This window comes from Salarias fasciatus, chromosome 4 (genome assembly GCF_902148845.1).
Source record: "Salarias fasciatus chromosome 4, fSalaFa1.1, whole genome shotgun sequence".
Lineage (NCBI taxonomy): Eukaryota > Metazoa > Chordata > Actinopteri > Blenniiformes > Blenniidae > Salarias > Salarias fasciatus.
Genome location: NC_043748.1, coordinates 26,104,890 through 26,126,286, shown reverse-complemented (window position 1 = coordinate 26,126,286; position 21,397 = coordinate 26,104,890). Strand labels below are relative to the sequence as shown.

The 21,397-nt window shown below is 53.7% G+C and overlaps 1 protein-coding gene across 3 annotated transcripts; it reads right to left on the bottom strand.

The window, feature by feature from the left end:
* Window positions 1–8,183: 8,183 nt before the first annotated feature.
* Window positions 8,184–21,077, bottom strand: copz2 (COPI coat complex subunit zeta 2). 3 transcript variants are annotated; one of them, XR_003931406.1, is made up of 11 exons: window positions 21,002–21,077; window positions 17,682–17,750; window positions 17,387–17,471; window positions 16,670–16,761; window positions 16,264–16,319; window positions 16,051–16,128; window positions 15,922–15,973; window positions 13,946–13,984; window positions 13,045–13,077; window positions 11,947–12,673; window positions 8,184–8,194 (listed from the first exon to the last, which is right to left on the bottom strand). XR_003931406.1 is itself a non-coding variant. In XM_030090557.1 (10 exons), the coding sequence occupies exons 1-10, from the start codon at window positions 21,017–21,019 to the stop codon at window positions 12,626–12,628; spliced, it is 570 nt and encodes a 189-aa protein (XP_029946417.1). In that variant the 5' UTR covers window positions 21,020–21,077; the 3' UTR covers window positions 11,016–12,625. The 3 variants fall into 3 exon arrangements, 2 of the variants coding, with proteins under 2 accessions (XP_029946417.1, XP_029946418.1); XM_030090557.1 differs by lacking the exon at window positions 8,184–8,194 and having other exon boundaries at window positions 11,016–12,673; XM_030090558.1 differs by lacking the exons at window positions 8,184–8,194; window positions 13,045–13,077 and having other exon boundaries at window positions 11,016–12,673.
* Between the last annotated feature and the right edge of the window lie 320 nt (window positions 21,078–21,397).

The window sequence follows — 21,397 nt, the reverse complement described above, 5'->3', positions numbered from 1 at the left end:
AGGGCAGGTATAGACATCCAGAGTTCCAGTTCCAGACCAGGAAAACTGTTCACATACGTTACTGGAGGGTCCCAGGCTTTGTGGAATTCGTTGATGTGACGGTTGAGGCTACATCTGATCTTCAAGTTCAAGTTCAACATAATGTCTTTAATAAGCGGTGATGTGATGGAGGAGTAACGACCTTCCATTTAAACAGAACCAAGCGTCTGGCTGATCAGAAGGCAAAGACCGTCCGTAAACCAGCAGGGGACCAGATCCAGCTGGGTCAGAAAACATTGCATTGCAACTTCACAATCACCTCCAGACCCACAACCTGTACGAAAAGCTCCAGTCTGGTTTCAGAACAGCCCACAGCAGGGAGACAGCCCTGGTCAGAGTCATTAATGACCTTCTTATGACTGCTGACCAGGCTCACCATCTCTCCTCTTTCTCCTTCAGATATGTGTGTGAATCGTCGCTGGAGACGAGTGCAGCCTTCCAACCGCTTTCTTCAGCCACTCGGTCAGCATCATGGAGCTTTCTCCGTTCAACTTCCCCCATGGCGTCCTCCCCCATGGCGTCCTCCCCCATGGCGTCCTCCCAGGGGACAGTGAACTCTATGAGAAAGGCGCGCTGCCAAGATTTTGACCAGAAGACAACATCTGGTCGTAGGTTGGTTGCTGCAACCTCAGATGGAAATATGAGACGGTGGTCCATTCCCCAGTCCCCGGCTCGCTGTAGCTGTCTGAGCTCAGGAGGACAGGAGTTGGGTGTCTGTTTCTGTCCCTCCTGGACAAACGACGTGGTCTGCTTGGTGCTGGGGATGGACAGGCGTGGTGTTGATGGCTCCTCTCTTGGCCCCGAGCTCCACTGCTAACTCCTTAGAGCTCGGTGGTCCCTCCAGGTCCACCTGCCCTGACTCAGACCGGTCTGGCACCCTACCAGGATGTCCCTGAGTGGAGCTGGTCCTGAGCCCAGAGGGCAGGCTGGGTCTGGGCCCACCCAGAGATGTCAGTTTGTGGTAGGCAGGACATCTGATGATGAAGCTCAACACATTCCACAGTGCAGCTGATCTTCCTCCTCTCCACATCACTGAGAAAGCATTGCTCAGAACATCCGACTTTCTGCCAGTTTTCCTTGAATTCAAAAGTCAGAGTTTGATTCAGTCTACTGATAACTTCAGCAGGTTTTTTGTAAACGTTGGACCAAATCTGGCAGAAAACCATCTGTAATCCTGATCAGCTGGATGCAACAAAACATGAATGAGGAGAAATCAGACGTCAGCAGACCGTGATGGTAAAGCGTCGAAGCAGCTGTTCAGCCACGGTCTGCAATCTGCTGCAACAAACACCAGATTCAGTGGCTACTGCGCTCACACAGTCCTGCAAAACTTCAGAAACTGTTTTTATTGGCAGAGTTCACACATTCTGACAAACCGCTGGTCTGGAATCAGATCGCAGAGATCCACTTGATCACTGCTTCAACGAAGTGAAGAGAAGGAAATGAAGACAAGTGAATCGTCTGAAAACACACACACACACACACACACACACACACACACACACACAGTGTGTTTTAATAAATGGCGCAGACAGGACGGGTGGTGACAGTGATGGATGGGGGTGGGACCTACAGGAGCCAATGAACTGACCTCTGAACCAATGAGATGCAAGCTGCGTGACCTTTGGACCAATCACAGCATTTCCAGGTCAAATGTGACCGCAGGGCAGCACGGAGACAATCTGTCCCTGTGGGATGAATGGATGAATGGACAAATGGATGGAGGGGAGAGAGAGAGAGAGAGAGAGAGAGAGAGAGAGAGAGAGAGAGAGAGAGAGAGAGAGAAAGCTCCTCCTACTTTTCTTATCTTCGACCATAGAGAATGGGAAGTTGTGATCTTCACTTCATGCTCACCAATAAAGACCTTAATGCTCCTGAAACTTCCTGTTTGTCTGAAACGTCTCGGGCTGAAACATAACGGTGGTTTCATGGCTGATGATAGGAGGTGGGCGGAGCCAGCAGAGGTTGTCTCTCTTCTGAATCACGTCATGACGTCATGATGTCCAACAGGGAAACCTTCCTTCTTCACCCACTGAAGACACAACAGTCACAATAACCACCGAGGAAACAACCAGGGAGAGACTGATCCACACTTCAGCACAGAGGCAGTCAGTCTGTCATCAGACTGTGACAACGGCTCACACCGTCAGGCACCGAGAACCCCCCACACAGCAAGAACCCCCCACACAGCAAGAACCCCCCACACAGCAAGAACCCTCCACACAGCAAGAACCCCCCACACAGCAAGAACCCCCCACACAGCAAGAACCCCCCACACAGCAAGAACCCCCCACACAGCAAGAACCCCTCACACAGCAAGAACCCCCCACACAGCAAGAACCCCCCACACAGCAAGAACCCCTCACACAGCAAGAACCCCCCACACAGCAAGAACCCCCCACACAGCAAGAACCCCTCACACAGCAAGAACCCCCCACACAGCAAGAACCCCCCACACAGCAAGAACCCCCCACACAGCAAGAACCCCCCACACAGCAAGAACCCCTCACACAGCAAGAACCCCCCACACAGCAAGAACCCCCCACACAGCAAGAACCCCCCACACAGCAAGAACCCCCCACACAGCAAGAACCCCCCACACAGCAAGAACCCCCCACACAGCAAGAACCCCCCACACAGCAAGAACCCCTCACACAGCCTGACGCTCTCAGCAGAACCCACAGCACCGCCTGCCGCTGGTCCACCACACCACTTCATCCATGACGAGCCTCAGTCTGAAGCTCCATTCATTCAGCACGGATCTGTTTCAGTGTGTGTGTGTGTGTGTGTGTGTGTGTGTGTGTGCGTGGTGGTAGCAGGGGGGCTCGGCACATTACAGCCATATGTTTAACATTACAACCAATCAAGGGAGGTAATACACACACACACACACACACACACACACACACACACACACACACACACACACACACACGTATCCATATAGATTGAGAAGGCAAATCACGGAACACAGATTGCAGCTCGGTCACAGTGATGGATAGATGCCGGGAACACTTTCCTACCTCCCCATTCCATACAACCATGTGGGACACACACACACACACACACACACACACACAGTCTTGTATTTCTATCCTTGTGGGGACCGTCCATTGACTCCCATTCATGTCTAGCCCCTAACCCTGACCCTTACCCTAACCCTAACCCACACCACAACAAAGCCTAACCCTAAAGAAATGTTTTTGCACTTTTACTTTTTTCAGTAACAACAAAATGGTCAAGAAAACACTGTTTCTCCTACTTAGGACCAGAAAAAGGTCCCACAAGGCACGTCGTTCCACGTTTTGCTATCCTTGTGGGGACATTTGGCCCCGACAAGGATAGAAATACGAGAACACACACACACACACACACACACACACACACACACACACACACACACACACACACACACACACAAACCTACATGTTTAGGCTAATCATGGGCTCATGTTCATTTATAATCAATCTCTGATGTTGACATCAGCTGTAAATAAACAGACCAGTGTGTGCGTGTGTGTGTGTGTGTGTGTGTGTGTGTGTGTGTGTGTGTGTGTGTGCGTGTGTGTGTGTGTTTGAGATGCATATGCCAGGAGAGTTAAGGGCTGACTCTACATTCATAGAGGGAATAATGACAGGTACGTTGAGGTGAGATGAGATGCAGACTGCAGCCTTCAGCAACTGGTTGTAATTAGCTGCATTAGAGCCATAAATTACACACACACACACACACACACACACACACACACACACACACACACACACACACACACACACACACACACACACACATATACATCCAGGGTCTCATATACAAACATATACTCAGGTTAGCCAGTTACCTTTGCCCCCCCCCAGACTGAGACCTGCTCTTCATTATATTGTGAAAAGTCACTGAGGCCATTCATTCAGGAGCTTTTACTTTGAAGAGACAGCAGGCCCTCAGTCACATCCTGCCAGTGTCGGACCAACATCCTCAGGACATAAAGATCATGTGTTCATAGCTGAATGAGTCCATGCAGCCGTGTTGATGAGGAGGGGACAGAGCTCACTGCAGAGACTGTTCGCTTCCACAGGATGCTGCAGGAACGTCCAGACCTCCAGGTCCAGACCTCCAGGTCCAGACCTCCAGGTCCAGACCTCCAGGTCCAGGCCTCCAGGTCCAGACCTCCAGGTCCAGACCTCCAGGTCCAGGCCTCCAGGTCCAGGGCTCCAGGTCCAGGCCTGCAGGTCCAGGCCTCCAGGTCCAGGCCTCCAGGTCCTCTAGGTCCAGACCTCCAGGTCCAGGCCTCCAGGTCCAGGCCTGCAGGTCCAGGCCTCCAGGTCCTCTAGGTCCAGACCTCCAGGTCCAGGCCTCCAGGTCCAGGCCTCCAGGTCCAGGCCTGCAGGTCCAGGCCTCCAGGTCCTCTAGGTCCAGACCTCCAGGTCCAGGCCTGCAGGTCCAGGCCTCCAGGTCCAGACCTCCAGGTCCAGGCCTGCAGGTCCAGGCCTCCAGGTCCAGACCTCCAGGTCCAGGCCTCCAGGTCCTCTAGGTCCAGACCTCCAGGTCCAGGCCTCCAGGTCCAGGCCTGCAGGTCCAGGCCTCCAGGTCCTCTAGGTCCAGACCTCCAGGTCCAGGCCTCCAGGTCCAGGCCTCCAGGTCCAGGCCTCCAGGTCCAGGCCTCCAGGTCCAGGCCTGCAGGTCCAGGCCTCCAGGTCCAGGCCTCCAGGTCTGGTCCCTTCACAGAGGGAGAACTACTTTCTTTAGGATCTGAAGTTGTAAAGACTCCTTGTAAAGACTGGAAATGCTGAGAAAAACCCAAAAATCTAAACAGACCCTAAACAAGCAACCTGGCACACACACATCCCACCTGGAGAAACATCTGAGAAAAATCTGGACTTTCGGCAGAACCAGGGTCAGAGGAGACTTCCTGCAGAACCAGACCCAGAGGAGACTTCCTGCAGAACCAGACCCAGAGGAGACTTCCTGCAGAACCAGGGTCAGAGGTTATTGCCAAAATTAAAGAACCTCCAGCAGACCAGCACTCTGAGAACCCAGTGTTCTGCTGGGACAGTACGGGACTAACAGCTCTTAAAGATGTGATGGCGCCTGGTTGTCTGGTGCCACACACACACACACACACACACACACACACACACACACACACACACACACACACACACACACACACAGACACACAATGCAGTGATTGTCTGGTATAGTGGGTGTGATAACAGACCTCGCCTGGTCCTGACACACTGACTGACATGTGATGGAAGCTGGAAGAAATGTGTGGGTGTTCAGCCTCACAGCTGTGTGTGTGTGTGTGTGTGTGTGTGTGTGTGTGTGTGTGTGTGTGTGTGTGTGTGTGTGTGTGTGTGTGTGTGTGTCAGTCTGAATGTATGTCAGGCTTCACTAAGTAAAAAAACAAGGCGGCAATGTTCACAATAAGTCAGATCGCCATGGTAACAGTGGTCATGTTGCTTAACAGCTGTCTTAGCAGGACACATGTCCCCGTCCCCATCCCGTCCCCGTCCCTCTGCCACTGAGACAGTCCTCCCGTCCTCTCAGCCCCCCCCTCCCACACACACACACAAACACAAACACACCGCACCTCTTCACAGCTGGATCACCTGAGACGCAATTTTCCCTTTTTCAACAAGTCTACTGAAGGAGATGGATGGATGATGGATGGATGGATGGAGGATGGATGGATGATGGATGGATGGATGGATGGATGATGGATGGATGGATGATGGATGGAGGATGGATGGATGAAGGATGATGGATGGACTTGACCCTTGCCTCCTGATGACAGGAGCTCTCTGAAGGCCTGACTCTGTGATCAGGGACTCCTGCCTTGTGGCGCCACCCAGTGACACCAGTCAGTCATTACAACCTGAACGTCCAGTGACGTTGTTGTGGTTGAACTGCAGATGTTGGGGGAGTCGCAGCAGAGCCACAGCAGTCCAAGCCTTCACGGCCTTCTTCTCACAGCCGCTGCAGCTCTGTGCTCGTTCCTGGAGACGTGGAGAGACTGAGGAACTCATCAAGTCCCTGAAAGACCAGGAGAGGAGATCCACACCCTGACCGCACAGCGGCCACAGTCCCAGCGCCCATCTGAATTAACCTGACTCAGCTGCACCGGCACAGTCTGACAGTGTGTGTGTGTGTGTGTGTGTGTGTGTGTGTGTGTGTGTGTGTGTGTGTGTGTGTGTGTGTGCTCACCTGTCTCGCAGTATTTACCTTCTTGCTCAGAGAAATGGTTCTCCTGCTGCTAATTGCAGCTGCGTGTTCTCCAATCAGGGAGAACGTTTGTTTTTGCAGGCTCACAGGAATCATTCATACTGTGCGTGTGTGTGTGTGTGTGTGTGTGTGTGTGTGTGTGTGTGTGTGTGTCTTCCATGTGTCTGGCGCTCTCTGGAGGTTCCTACATGTGAACTTTGAGGGGTGCTGTCAGTGTTTGGCTCGGCGTCCATTTCCTCATCAGGCCTGGACTGCAGGAGAACATCAGCAGAACCACACCTGGACCTGGACCTGGACCTGGACCTGGACCTGGACCTGGACCTGGACCTGGGCCTGGGCCTGGACCTGGACCTGGGCCTGGACCTGGGCCTGGGCCTGGGCCTGGGCCTGGGCCTCGACCTGGACCTGGACCTGGACCTGGGCCTGGGCCTGGGCCTGGGCCTGGGCCTGGGCCTGGACCTGGACCTGGACCTGGACCTGGACCTGGACCTGGACCTGGGCCTGGGCCTGGACCTGGGCCTGGGCCTGGACCTGGACCTGGACCTGGGCCTGGACCTGGGCCTGGGCCTGGGCCTGGGCCTGGGCCTCGACCTGGACCTGGACCTGGGCCTGGGCCTGGACCTGGACCTTGGCCTGGACCTGGACCTGGACCTTGGCCTGGACCTGGACCTGGACCTGGACCTGGGCCTGGGCCTGGGCCTGGGCCTGGGCCTGGGCCTGGGCCTGGGCCTGGGCCTGGGCCTGGGCCTGGGCCTGGACCTGGGCCTGGACCTGGACCTGGACCAGGGCCTGGACCTGGGCCTGGACCTGGATCTGGGCCTGGACCTGGACCAGGGCCTGGACCTGGGCCAGGACCTGGACCTGGACCAGGGCCTGGACCTGGGCCTGGACCTGGGCCTGGACCTGGACCTGGACCAGGGCCTGGACCTGGGCCTGGACCTGGATCTGGGCCTGGACCTGGACCAGGGCCTGGACCTGGGCCTGGACCTGGGCCTGGACCTGGACCTGGACCTGGACCTGGACCTGGACCTGGACCTGGACCTGGGCCTGGGCCTGGACCTCGACATGGACCTGGACCTGCACCTGGGACTCTGCATGGACATGAAGTTGGGCTCAAGCTGGTGTCAAACCTGCACACACATCCAGAAAGCCATCAGGAAACACACCGAGGAGCATGATGCTGAATGTCAGGAAACACCAATGAAGTACCAGGCGTGTGTGTGTGTGTGTGTGTGTGTGTGTGTGTGTGTGTGTGTGTGTGTGTGTGTGTGTGTGTGTTCATGGTAGATGTTTGTGCTGAACTCAGACATTCATTTCCAGCTCTCTATAGTTGAGAGGATCTCCTCTCTCTCTCTCTCTCTCTCTCTCTCTCTCTCTCTCTCTCTCTCTCTCTCTCTCTCTCTCTCCCTGTCTTACCGTCTCTCTAATCCAATGTCTCTCTGCCTTCCTTTACCCACGCCCCATTTTGTGACGTCATAGGCAAACTATCCAATCAGAACCGACTAATCAGTCACTGTCAGCTTGCTGACCAAGCAGCTGCACTATGTAAATTACCTTCTCACCAATAGCAGGCAGGCTACACACACACACACACACACACACACACACACACACACACACACACACACACACAGTATTCAGTACGTGCAGGTCCCTCTCTCTCCAGCAGGGGGAACTGTAGCACACATCCGGTATCCTCCACTAGAGGCGCTGTTCCCCAGAGAGTTGCTGCTGACGAAGACACGGCTTCTGATTGGCTCTTCATCTGTCACTCGTCAGTCAATACGGAAGTAAAACTCCTCAGATCTCAGGTCTGGATCCATCTGACCCACATCTGTCCACATCTGGTTTGTAGAGCAGATATAAGAGAATAAAAGTCCTCAAAACCACCAAAACTAAAACCTACCTGGTCCTGTACAGCACCACAACCTCCTGGAGCTCCTTTAGACCAGGACCAGAACCACTGAGGAACCTGGGGTGACTTTAGACCAGGACCAGGTTTTCTGTCCCTTGCTCAGACTGCTTATTAAAGTGATGATCAGCAGAACCCTGAAGTGTGTGTTCTCCGGTTTTGGACGGTTCTGCTCGGTCTGCACGTGACTTTCTGTCATATTTCCAGAACCAGGTTGAGGATTTGGAACTCACAGGTCCTCGGTCCTGAACTACCAGAGTCAGGGTTCCTCTCATGGTGCTGTGTCTCTCTGGGGTCGTCAAGGCGACGGCTCGGCGGCTCGGCGGCTCGGCCCAGAGTTCTGGTCCTCATCGGGCCCGGTCTCTCCACCGGAGCGTCCCAGTTTGTCTTAAATCCATCGTGAAGCTGGGTTAAGAACCCGGGCCTGGATCCTGACTCCCTGAGTTCTGTGGTTCTGTCTCAAAGCTTTCTGTTTCATCCAGAGTCTTTGAGGACCTGGTCTGGAGTCAGCTGTGCAGTTTTTGTCACTAAAGGATCTTTTTGAAGGTCTTCAGTTGGCTTTTAGGGGAGTCACTGCACAGAGACCTGGTCCTGCAGACTCTGGGTTGAGGACCTGGTCCTGCAGACTCTGGGGTGAGGACCTGGTCCTGCAGACTCTGAGAGGAGGACCTGGTCCTGCAGACTCTGAGAGGAGGACCTGTCATGCTGTTCTGGGACCTGGGATCTGGGACCTGGGATCTGGGACGTCATTTCGTTGCTGTGCAGAGGGTTTGGGGTTGCTGATGGTTTTGGGACCTGCTGCTGTCTCTGCTGGAGGTCCAGTCCATCTGGAGTCCATCATGTCCTCTTTCTGCGCTCTGCTCAGATGAACTGAAGGGCGCTGGAGCTGAGAGACTCTGTCTTCTGTTGGACAGCTGGACAGCTGGACCCTGTCTCTGGGCCCCATGTTGCAGAGGAGACCAGCGGTTGTCCACCGCCTCAGAGACACTTTAACCCGGGATGGATTCTGTCCTGGTTCTGACCCGGATCAGTCCAGTCCTGCAGGATGAGTTCAGGGAAGGAAGCTGCACCAGTCCGTGTGTCCAGCGGGGGGCGCAGTGTCTCCGCTCTGAAGATGAAGCTCAGCCAGACCTTCATCATCTTCATCTTGAATGTTTATTTCTGATGTGCTTTATCTGGATTCTAAACTGAGTTTATTTCAGAGATGAATGAAGTGTCCTGTTCTCTGGCCCCAGGCTGATGAAGAAGGATTTCTTTCTTCCTTTTTTCGGACTGAACTCAGAAACACTCGGTTTTATTCTAGAAGATTCTGTTGACATCCAGACAAAACCGTCCATTCTCACTTTCACTGTAACTTTTCTGTTTTAAATATGTTTTAATGAGCTTTTCACTTTTTGAAGATATTACATGTTTTCAAAATAAATTTTAATCTGAATCTGATCTGCTCTGCAGGGCCACGGACGGGACGCGGACCTCAGTTAGAGCGTCTCTTTCTCTGAGGCTCCAGAAGAGACAGACTAAATAAATCCTGTTTGAAGTTATGTTGACACTAACTTTCTTATTATTCAGTCCTGCGTGTCCCTCCTGCCAGCTCTGCAGCAGTTCTCATTACAGTTCAGCTTTCTGTCGGAACAGTCGATCCGTACGTTATTCATCCAGCACGGTGTAAACTAGCAGCACCGGGCAGAGCGCTTTACGGGGCGGAATAATAAAAGAAAAAGAAAAAGATCAAATATCCTCCAACTAAATCAAACAATCACAGTAAAGACAAAGAAAAAAAGAGAAGAAGAATGGCTGTAAGGAAGACTTCCTGCTCACCTGCAGCAGGTGTCTCTCTGACCGGGGCTGAGCGCTGCTGCTGATCAGGTTAGATCTACTGCTGATCAGGTTAGATCTACTGTGATCTGCTGTCAGTGGTGATAATGGTTACTGCGGATGTCCACGATTCCGACTCTCCGGAGAAGAAAAGGGAGCAATCAAAACAAATAAATGAATAAAAGAAACCTGTGAATATTCGATGGAGCAGAGCCTCAGTGGGGAGTCAGAGTGAAGCAGGACTCATTTTCATCTTCTAATGAAATTCACCACTTCATAGTGACCTTTGAGCTTTTATAGAAACATGAAGGCAGCAGCGCGGGAACGCGGGGTTCATCACGGAACTCGATAATAACAACAAACAGGAAAATGATGATAAATCTCGGCCCTCTTCTCCTCAGGCTCACACTGGTCACGAGGCCACAGCCCGTCAGCCAATCAGCAGCCTGGAAAGTCTCATCAGAACGAATCATTGGCTGGTAGAAATGCGCGTCATCACAGACGTCACTGGGTTTCCACCCCGAACCGTCATAGACACGCCCCCTGGTGGACATATCCTCATTATTATTCATGAGGGGATTCCTGCGCCCTGATTGGCTGTCTGCAGACAGAGCTTTCCCTGCCTGTCTGATGAAACCTCTGAATAAAACTCCTCTTGGTCTCTAAAGTCTGCATTTATTCATCCGTCCTGAAAACACGTTCACACAGGAGAACGCGATGGCTGCTGATCTCTGAGCAGACGCGGTCCAGTCTGCAGGAGCCGAGTTTGATTTTGTTGTTACATTTATTTGTTTCTGCTGCTGTGAGTTTTCCTGTGAGTATTAAAGCTCAGAGAGCAGCGGCTGTTCTTCAGACTGTAAACAGACCGTCAGGAAACAGCAGCGGAGCTCTGAAAACACACTCCACAGTAAATACTGACACTGCCTCCTTCCGTCCGGCAGGTGGCGCTGCAGCTCCTCCACGGGCCGCAGAGGACGTGTGTTCACAGAAGCATGAGGATCAAGGAACATGAAGAAACCAGGATGAGAACATTTAACTTTTATTATCAGTCAACACCAGACAGAAAAACACCTGTTTGTTTCAACTTCATACAAATATAAACAAAATAATTAGTCTTTGGCATTTTCTTTTTGTCTTCTAAGAAAATATTAAATATCTCTGAACGAGTCGAACTCCCATCGTAACAGTAAAACAGAGGATTTCTTCAAAGCTGCGGCTGCTGAATCACTGAATCCTTCTTTTCCACCTGGTCTGAGCTCCAGACGCCTCATTTCCCCGACAAGCAGCGAGTTCAGTGCAGCAGCAGCGAGTGAGCAGCCGTCATCACAGACCAACAGTCAGACCGGGTACCACGTCACAGACCAACGGTCAGACCGGGGACCACGTCACAGACCAACGGTCAGACCGGGGACCACGTCACAGACCAACGGTCAGACCGGGGACCACGTCACAGGTCAGACCGGGTACCACGTCACAGACCAACAGTCAGACCGGGGACCACGTCACAGACCAACAGTCAGACCGGGGACCACGTCACAGGTCAGACCGGGTACCACGTCACAGACCAACGGTCAGACCGGGGACCACGTCACAGACCAACGGTCAGACCGGGGACCACGTCACAGGTCAGACCGGGTACCACGTCACAGACCAACGGTCAGACCGGGGACCACGTCACAGGTCAGACCGGGTACCACGTCACAGACCAACAGTCAGACCGGGTACCACGTCACAGACCAACGGTCAGATCAGGTACCACGTCACAGACCAACAGTCAGACCGGGTACCACGTCACAGACCAACAGTCAGACCGGGTACCACGTCACAGACCAACAGTCAGACCGGGGACCACGTCACAGGTCAGACCGGGTACCACGTCACAGACCAACGGTCAGACCGGGCACCACCTCACATCCCAAAAGTCAGACCCCCCCCAACCACGTCACAGACCAACAGTCAGACCTAGTACCACATCAGAGCCTTCAACCATATAACAAACCTAGCACCACAACAGTCAGACCTCCACCCACGCCTCGTACCAAAGAGCTCCACAACAAAACATTACAGTCAGAGCGAAGCCAGTAGTGTCAGGAGTTTAAGGTGTTCTGGAAGGATGACTTGAATTTTCATCAGATCAGACTCAGAAACAACATCTGCAGGACAGGTGTGTGTGTGTGTGTGTGTGTGTGTGTGTGTGTGTGTGTGTGTGTGTGTGTGTGTGTGTGTGTGTGTGTGTGTGTGTGCGCGCCGACTCTTTGTCCTGCATAGAATCAATATGATGTGTGAAGCAGAATAAATTAAATCCCAGATGTGAGGAAAAACCACATGAGTGACTCGAGGAGCAGCAGGCTGGTTAACTAACCCGGCAGCCTGTTTAACTAACAAAGCAGGCTGGTTAACTAACCCGGCGGGCTGGTTAACTAACAAAGCAGGCTGGTTAACTAACCCGGCGGGCTGGTTAACTAACCCGGCAGCCTGTTTAACTAACAAAGCAGGCTGGTTAACTAACCCGGCGGGCTGGTTAACTAACAAAGCAGGCTGGTTAACTAACCCGCCGGGCTGGTTAACTAACCCAGCTGGCTGATTAAGTCCAGTACTAGTCCAGTACTAGTCCCGTGCAGGTGGCTCCGCCTCTACTTCAGGATGGACCATTTGATTTGTTCCTTGGCCGACTGCAGAACCTGGAAGACAAGCAGAAAGACAGGTCCTGAATGAGAGCAGCAGCAGGGAGGACCATGTGTCCCGCTAACGTCCAGGTCCGACACCAACACACAGGAGGGGTTTAAAGTGACGGCTCTGTGCTCGCAGCTGAATCAGGCACTAGCTGGAGGGAGCGAGGCTGCTGGATCCTGCTGGATCCTGCTGGATCCTCCAGACCGCTGCTCTGCAGGTCCACAGCTGCTAGCTTAGCCACGGTTAGCTTAGCCTCACACACTGATTACTGGTCATGATCATTTCATCCACATTCCACACAGAGGCTGAGAGGCTGAGGGAGGTCAGCTGTGTGTGTGTGTGTGTGTGTGTGTGTGTGTGTGTGTGTTAGTACACTTACGTTGGTGGTCAGAGCCAGCTTCTCTGTTAGATGCTGTCAGGACGAAGCAGCAGATAAACAGAAGCTCAGAGTGAGTTCAGAATGAAGCTGCTGCGCTAACGTGGAGAACATCATGCTAACGTACAGAACAGTCAGGTTAACGTGGAGAACATCATGCTAACGTACAGAACAGTCAGGTTAACGTGGAGAACATCATGCTAACGTACAGAACAGTCAGGTTAACGTGGAGAACATCATGCTAACGTACAGAACAGTCAGGTTAATGTGGAGAACATTAATGTGAGAAGAGAACTTGCAGGGATTTATTTGTGTTCATGTCTTTAGTACTGATATTTAAATGTCGCTTCGGTTTCACTGGATGTTTTTGTCCCTCAAAATAAAAACCAACATACTGAACAGCGTCTTTCAGCTTCATGCTGAGTGATGGAAAGCCAACATGAAAAGAATCTAGTCGGTTTAGAACACTCATTGAGAACCGTGAAGCAGCCTCCATCATTTCCTGAGGAGCACCACAGGGATCCCGTCTGGGTCCACCAGAGTTCAGCTCTTTGAAACAGCAGCAAACAGACTGCATGTTCAGGGAGTCTCTTCTGGTTCCAGCGGACGAAGCCATCAATGACAAGAACAAACCCAGAACTCCACCGCGAAAACTGCTTCCAACGCAGAACCAGAACCAGAACCAGAACCCAAGAGTTCTGTCTGCATTCAAAACATCAGATCAGACTAAACCAGACGGATGAAACCAGACTGATGGAGGGAGGGATGGAGGGATGTTTAACAAGGAGCAGAAGAAGTTTTAAAGTTGAGTGTTAGTAGACTCATGTTAAAGCACAGAATGGTGTGTGTGTGTGTGTGTATGTGTGTGTGTGTGTGTGTGTGTGTGTGTGTGTGTGTGTGTTACCTGGGCCATGCTCTGTTCCGTTAGCGGGTTCTCGTCAGCCTGCAAAACAAACACAGACATTAAGTGTATGAAAGTGTAAAATGCAGTGCACACACTCACGTGCACACACTCACATGCACACACGTGCATGCACCATCACACAGCTGGTGGTGGATATCCGAGGTGGATGTTAAAGGTGGAGGTTCTCAGTGAGTTAGAACGTTCCTCCAGTCAGCAAAACAAACCAGGTTAGAGAACAGGCTGTCTGTCCATGCTGGAGCTGCTCTGCCCCGCCCACTCCACCCATCATCCACCCATCATCCACCCATCACCCACTCCACCCATCACCCACTCCACCCATCACCCACTCCACCCATCATCCACCCATCGCCCACTCCACCCATCACCCACTCCACCCATCACCCACTCCACCCATCACCCACTCCACCCATCATCCACTCCACCCATCATCCACCCATCGCCCACTCCACCCATCATCCACTCCACCCATCACCCACTCCACCCATCACCCACTCCACCCATCATCCACCCATCATCCACCCATCACCCACTCCACCCATCATCCACCCATCACCCACTCCACCCATCATCCACCCATCATCCACCCATCATCCACCCATCACCCATCATCCACCCATCACCCATCATCCACCCATCACCCACTCCACCCATCACCCACCCATCTCCACATCCATCCACCCATCACACACTCCACCCATCATCCATCATCCACCCATCACCCATCATCCACCCATCACACACTCCACCCATCACCCATCATCCACCCATCACCCACTCCACCCATCACCCACTCCACCCATCACCCACCCATCTCCACATCCATCCACCCATCACACACTCCACCCATCATCCATCATCCACCCATCATCCACCCCACCCATCATCCATCATCCACCCATCATCCACCCATCTCTACATCCATCTACCTGTCCCTCCATCCTTTCACCCATCTACATGTCTCCATCTTCCTTTCCCTACATCCATCCCTCCATCCACCAGTCTCCATTCTCCTTTTCCTACATCCATCCATCCATCCACTCATATCTACATCAATCCATCGATCCATCCATCCATCTCCAGCCATCCACCCCTCGATCCCTCCGTCCCCCCCTGCTCTGAGTGTCTGTCCTCCACCTGTCTCCACCTGTCTGTCTACAGCAGCTGGCTCCTTTCGGTTTGTGCCTCCAGGTTTCCAGTGATGTATTCAAACAGGACGAAGCCAAAGGCTGGTTCTGACACTGTCTGCCACCACCGGGGTGAGGGGGGGGGGGGGGAAGAGGGAGGGAGAAGCATGTGAGACAGACCAGAGGAGCGGAGTGAGGCAGTGAGGCTGTGGTGGGTATTGGGGTCTTGGGTGCTTGGGTGGTGGGGTGTTGGGTGTTGGGTGGTGTTGGGTGGTGGATTGTTGGTGTGGTGGGGTGTTGGGTGCTGGGGTGTTGAGGTGTTGGGTGGTTGGGTGTTGGGGTGGTGGAGTGTTGGGTGCTGTGGTGTTGGGTGCTGGGGTGGTGGGGTGTTGGGTGTTGGTGGTGTTGGGTGGTGGGGTGTTGGGTGGTGGGGTGTTGAGGTGTTGGGTGGTTGGGTGCTGGGGTGGTGGGTGTTGAGTGGTGGGGTGTTGGGTGTTGGTGGTGTTGGGTGTTGGGTGTTGAGTGGTGGGGTGTTGGGTGTTGGTGGTGTTGGGTGTTGGGTGTTGAGTGGTGGGGTGTTGGGTGTTGAGTGGTGGGGTGTTGGGTGTTGGGTGTTGAGTGGTGGGGTGTTGGGTGTTGAGTGGTGGGGTGTTGGATGTTGGTGGTGTTGGGTGTTGGGTGTTGAGTGGTGGGGTGTTGGTTATTGGTGGTGTTGGGTGGTGGGGTGTTGGGTGTTGGTTGTTGGTGGTGTTGGGTGGTGGGGTGTTGGAGTAGTGGGGGTGTTCGGGTGTTGGTTGGGGTGTTGTTTGTAGCGGACGGTGCCCTGCTCACCCTGTAGTTGACCTTCTGCAGGACTTGCTGCGGGTCGCTCTCCAGGACCACCCTGTGGACGGGGACAGGTCCAGACCCGTCAGGACTTCAGAGGACACCAGCATCAACCGCCGTCGGCTCTGAACTCACCCTCCATCCACGATCTCGTCCACCACCAGGAACACTCCGTCCATGTTGTCCAGCAGTCCCCGCCGCTCCACGTTCTTCCTGCGAGACACCACAGCGTCAGAGGGAGGGTCTCAAGACCCCCCGGACCCTCTGGAGTCCGGGAGCAGACAGGACCGTGAGAGACGCTGCTGTCCAGGCCAGGAGACCAGGGTTTGGACAAGACGACAAACGAACCTGAGGATCTGATTGAGGGACTCGAAGAGACAGTTGAGGACGGACATGAGCATCAGCTGTGAGGAGACAGAGGACCACCGTGAGACGCCACACCCTCACAGCACTTCACAATAAAAGCCAGAACAGTTGTCCATCAGCTGGTCTCTTCAGTGTTCAGCCTGAGAACAGAGTCCAGACAGTGTGCTGGACAGTCCTGCTTAGACCCAGAACCCGGAGCTCGGCTGTCCCTCAGGGACCAATACGTCCAAGAGAGAAGACACTCCAGAGCCGGAGACACCTGGCTCCAGACAGTAACCTTTCACAATAAAACACACCTTCAGATGGACTGTCAACCATTTCCTCCAGTTCTCTCAGTTGGACATAAAATGTCCCAGTCTGTCCTCCAGAAATGGAGACGGTGTCCCACCTCGTTCTCCTGAGCGCTGCCCACCACGTAGAAGAAGACGTCGATGCTGCTCTTATAGACGATGGTCAGACCCTCCAGGAACGCAATCTCATCTGGACGGGGGACAGGGGACAGACAGGGGGACCGGGGACAGACAGGGGGACAGACAGGGGACGGACAGGGGGACAGGGGGACAGGGGGACAGACAGGGGACGGACAGGGGGATGGACGGACAGGGGGATGGACGGACAGGGGGACGGACAGGGACATTAATGTTTTGCTGTTCAGTTAAAACAACATTAAAATATACCAGAAAATGAGTGAAGTGAGGAAGAAGAGAGGAGAGAGGAGGGCAGAAAGGGTGGGGGGGTGGGGGCAAACGAGGGCTACTGGGGGGGGGGGGGGGGGGGGGGGGCAGGTACTCAGGTAACAGCTGGGTGAAAGACCCAGGAAGGACAGATCAGGTTCCATGAGGATCCAGGAATGTGACAACTGCCCCGGGCCACAGGGACAACAGGGACAACAGGGACAGAGAGGTACCACAGGGACAATGGGAGGCAACGGGGGCAGCCTGGGGCAGCAGGGCGGGGCAGACACTGGAGACACCGGAGACACTGGAGACACTGAAGACACTGAAGACAGTGGAGACAGTGGAGACACTGGAGACACTGGAGACACTGAAGACACTGAAGACAGTGGAGACACTGGAGACACTGAAGACAGCCAGGAAGTACTCACTGTCTGCTTTGTGAGTCTTGTTGAAAATGTTCAACTCAAAGTTCTTCTGCTCCTTCATGGACGGATACAGATCTGGATCGTAGTACTGAAAGACACAGCAGAACCCAGGTCCAAGTCAGACAGCAGAACCCAGGTCCAAGTCAGACAGCAGAACCCAGGTCCAAGTCAGACAGCAGAACCCAGGTCCAAGTCAGACAGCAGAACCCAGGTCCAAGTCAGACAGCAGAACCCAGGTCCAGGTCAGACAGCAGAACCCAGGTCCAGGTCAGAGAGGAGAACCCAGGCTGGGACTAACCTTGGACAGGAGGCGGTTCCCGTCGTTGTCCAGGATGAAGACGGCCTTCACGGTGTAGAGGGACGGTTCCTGCAGAAGACAGAGACAGCAGCTGACTCCTCTGGATCCAGGCTCGGGTCCTACTCTGTACTTGTGGACGTGTTTCCATCAGTGAAGGTGTCCTCGTGTCTCTCAACCGCTCAGTTCGTCTCCGTGACGATTGTTCAGGCGTGGGACAAAGTTCTGTTATGCACTGACTCGCATTGACTCACAGTCAGAGTGTATCACAGAACTTAGTCCAGAGCCTCAGAACCTAGCCGGACCGAGTCCCCGGTCTCCGTCCCCCGTCCCCTGGACTGATGGAGCGGTCCCTGGAGACCCGTCCAGACTCCAGACGGCTCCAGAGCTGCTCTTCCCTTTCATCCAGCCGACAGCGAAGCAGCCCCACAGCATGCTGATACCTCCGCCGTACCGCACATTTCCTCAGCTGTTGCTGTATACATACGGTTTCCGTAGCAACCCTTTTCTCTGGTTGTACCGTTTTTAACAAACAAACAAAAAAATGCAAACTGAAATAATGTTGAATAGTTTCCCAGCCTGTGTGAGCAGTTTGTTAGGTTTTGAGCTCGTGCTCTGCGTGTGCTCTCATCGTGAGCTAGCGCTCGGCTAGCGCAATAATTTAGACCATAACAAGGCAGGACACAGCTGGACAGATGCTCAGCACGGGCTGGGAAACCTCTGCAATGCCTTTTGTCCATGATTTTCTGAAATTGCTCATGAAAATTGCAGGCTGCCTGAAACCCTGCTTCTCTATAACAGTGGCCTGCAGGGGGCAGTACCTGAGCCTCACCGCAGGGGCAGTACCTGAGCCTCACCGCAGGGGGCAGTACCTGAGCCTCACCGCAGGGGGCAGTACCTGTAACTCACCGCAGGGGGAAGTACCTGTAACTCACCGCAGGGGGCAGTACGTGTAACTCACTGCAGGGGACAGGATGTTAGTGAGCTCCGCCCTCTGAAAAACAGCCAATCAGTTCAATGCTTCTGAAGCCAATCAGCAGAGAGCACAGCGAGGCCAAAACAATGGCTCCAACAGACGGCGCTCCTCCTGCACTGTGCTGCTGGAGGAAATGACTGAAATTCAGAGGATTAACACCGATCTGCATGAGTTCAGTATAATCACCGTGGCTGAATACGCTGTGCTGAAAGCATGTGGGTAGGATATAAAGTAAACAAACAAAACCTCGATCATTGCATTTTCAAAATGGATTAAGTCCAAATATATTTGCATTTTATTTTTTTGCATTTCTTTGTGTTTTGTTGGTGCCTTATGTCAAAACTACCAGAACAAAGTCTTGCTAAAACATTTACTTTGAGATGCTAATCGTTACACTTTCTCCCATCAGTATCACTGTCTGCTGATTGGCTTCAGGAACATTAAACTGATTGGCTGTTTTTCAGAGGGCGGAGCTCATTAACGTCAAAAAATGCTGTAAGAAATGCCCGTCTTGCTTGTTTAAAACGTGGTTTTTACGCCTGTTAAATTGAAAAAAGAGCATTTTTTTACAGCGTCTTAAGGACCAGACGTGTTTGATTCGTGGCGAGATGTGACTCTTTCGGCTTTCCGTAGTTGTGGAGTTTGCATGTTCTCCTTGTGTGCGGTTTCCTCCTCTGTGGGAAACCTACTGGAGACTTCCAGATGTCCTGAGGGGGGAACGGAAGGACGTCTGTCTCTGTGCTCGCCCTGCGACGGACTGCAGTCCTGTCCCGGTGGCCCTGTCCTCTCCTGTCCCGGTGGCCCTGTCCTCTCCTGTCCCCGGTGTCCCTGTGTCCCTGTCCTCTCCTGTCCCGGTGTCCCTGTCCTCTCCTGTCCCGGTGTCCCTGTCCTGGACAGGAGAGGGAGCTCTGTTTGGTTGGCTTGGTTTCAGGTGTAGTCTGTCCCTGTAATCAGATTACAGCCAGCAGCCTCGGGCCGCCGGTGGATTTCAGGGTCGCTATCGTCTCATTGTTGTCCTTTAGAAATGAGCAGAATGTGGACGGGTTCCCACTCCGTTCACATGTCAGGGCTGCTGGTCCCGTCCCAGTCTGACCCTGGTCCCGGGACCCAGTCCCACCTGGACTCAACAGGTTTCGGGTGATCAGATCTCCACTGCCAGTTCTGAAGACAAGTGTGAACAGGCACCGACACACCGAAGACTAAGACCACTTCCCAAAGCATTCTGGGACACATCCAGCCAGCTGTCTCACACCTGGAACACCTGGACTCCTACAAGGCCCTGCCTATGACATGTGGTAGGAACAGGATCAAACTGGTACTGGAGGAGGACCGGTACCAGGTTCCGTCGGCACGGCGAGCTGCGGTCTTCTCGTCACATGGTGAACCACACTGAATGTAATCTGATTACTGCAGCAGACCAGTTTACATGTTCTGATCACCATCAGTGTCCATGTGGACCAGATCCAGACTGACAGGACAGCCGAGGGTCAGGGGACAGGGGACAGGGGGACAGAGGACACGTGACAGAGGACAGGGGGACAGAGGGACAGGGGACGGGGCAACAGTGAAGGCAAGGAGACACAACGATCTGAGGACCAGCGCCGAACCCAGAACTGGATCCAGCACAGGAGAGAGAGAGAGAGAGAGAGAGAGAGAGAGAGAGAGAGAGAGAGAGAGAGAGAGAGAGAGAGAGAGAGAGAGAGGAGAGAGAGAGAGAGAGAGAGAGAGAGAGAGAGAGAGAGAGAGAGAGAGAGAGAGAGAGAGAGAGAGAGGAGAGAGAGAGGAGAGAGAGAGAGAGAGAGAATGGTAGAGAGAGGCTGAGCCTCAGAGAGAGAGAACGGTGGACGTGGCACCTTGTCTCCACGTCAGTACTCAGCAGACATGTCAAACACTCAGTGAGTCTCCTCCTCTCTGGACCTCCTCCTGACCAGGAACCGGACCAGGACCAGGACCAGGTCCAGGACCGGGACCGGGACCAGGACGTGGTCCTGGACCAGAGCGGATCAGGGGACAGCAGCTGTCCATTGTAATGGAGTTAAGTTAACACCCTGCTAAGTTGTCTCGCCCCGCACGGACACTCTGTCCTATTTATACCCAGGGAGAGAAAAGTGGTCCAGGACCAGGACCAGGACCAGGACCAGGCCTGCGCGTCCCGCACGCACCGGGACCATCGGCGAGACCCGGATCCGTGGACGCACTCCCTCCTCTAACCCCAACTCAAACTGCCACGATGCAACAAATGTCCCGCACGCTCCTCCACTACATGCACCCGCACCCGCACCCGCTCCCGCACGGCCCGCGCGCCCCGCACGGCGGAGCCGGCGCGCGGCAGGACGCAGAGGCTCACCGGAGACGTGGAGTCCATGACGGCGGCCGCTCGCTGTGTTGACGTGGACAGATCTGATCTGTCAGTCCGGATCACCTCCTCCTCCTGCTCCTCCTGGAGCCGCCCGGCGCGCTCCCGACGCCTCGCCGCTCCGCCTCCCTGCACGCGCCCGCCCCGGGTTGCCAGGTCCGGGACTGGAAGGTTCTGGAGAGCAGCGGGATCCCTCTCCAGCCCTGACCCCAGGCCTCCTGGACTGCCTCGGCCTACGAAGGGGATTTTCTCTCATTTTACATTCATCTGCCTGTTTTGAACTCTGACCTGACTTCATACACAGATCCACTGGTTTTAACTGCCGTCAGTTTGAACCACATTAAAGGCGGTTAGTTAATGCAGCGGTCAGCGGTTGGTGGTCTGAAC

Coding starts and splice junctions, on each gene's coding strand:
- copz2 (XM_030090557.1), bottom strand. Junction 16,762..17,386: donor CAAGACTCACAAAGCAGACA/GTGAGTACTTCC, acceptor TCCCCCGTCCAG/ATGAGATTGCGTTCCTGGAG. Junction 13,985..15,921: donor TGCAGAAGGTCAACTACAGG/GTGAGCAGGGCA, acceptor TTTGTTTTGCAG/GCTGACGAGAACCCGCTAAC.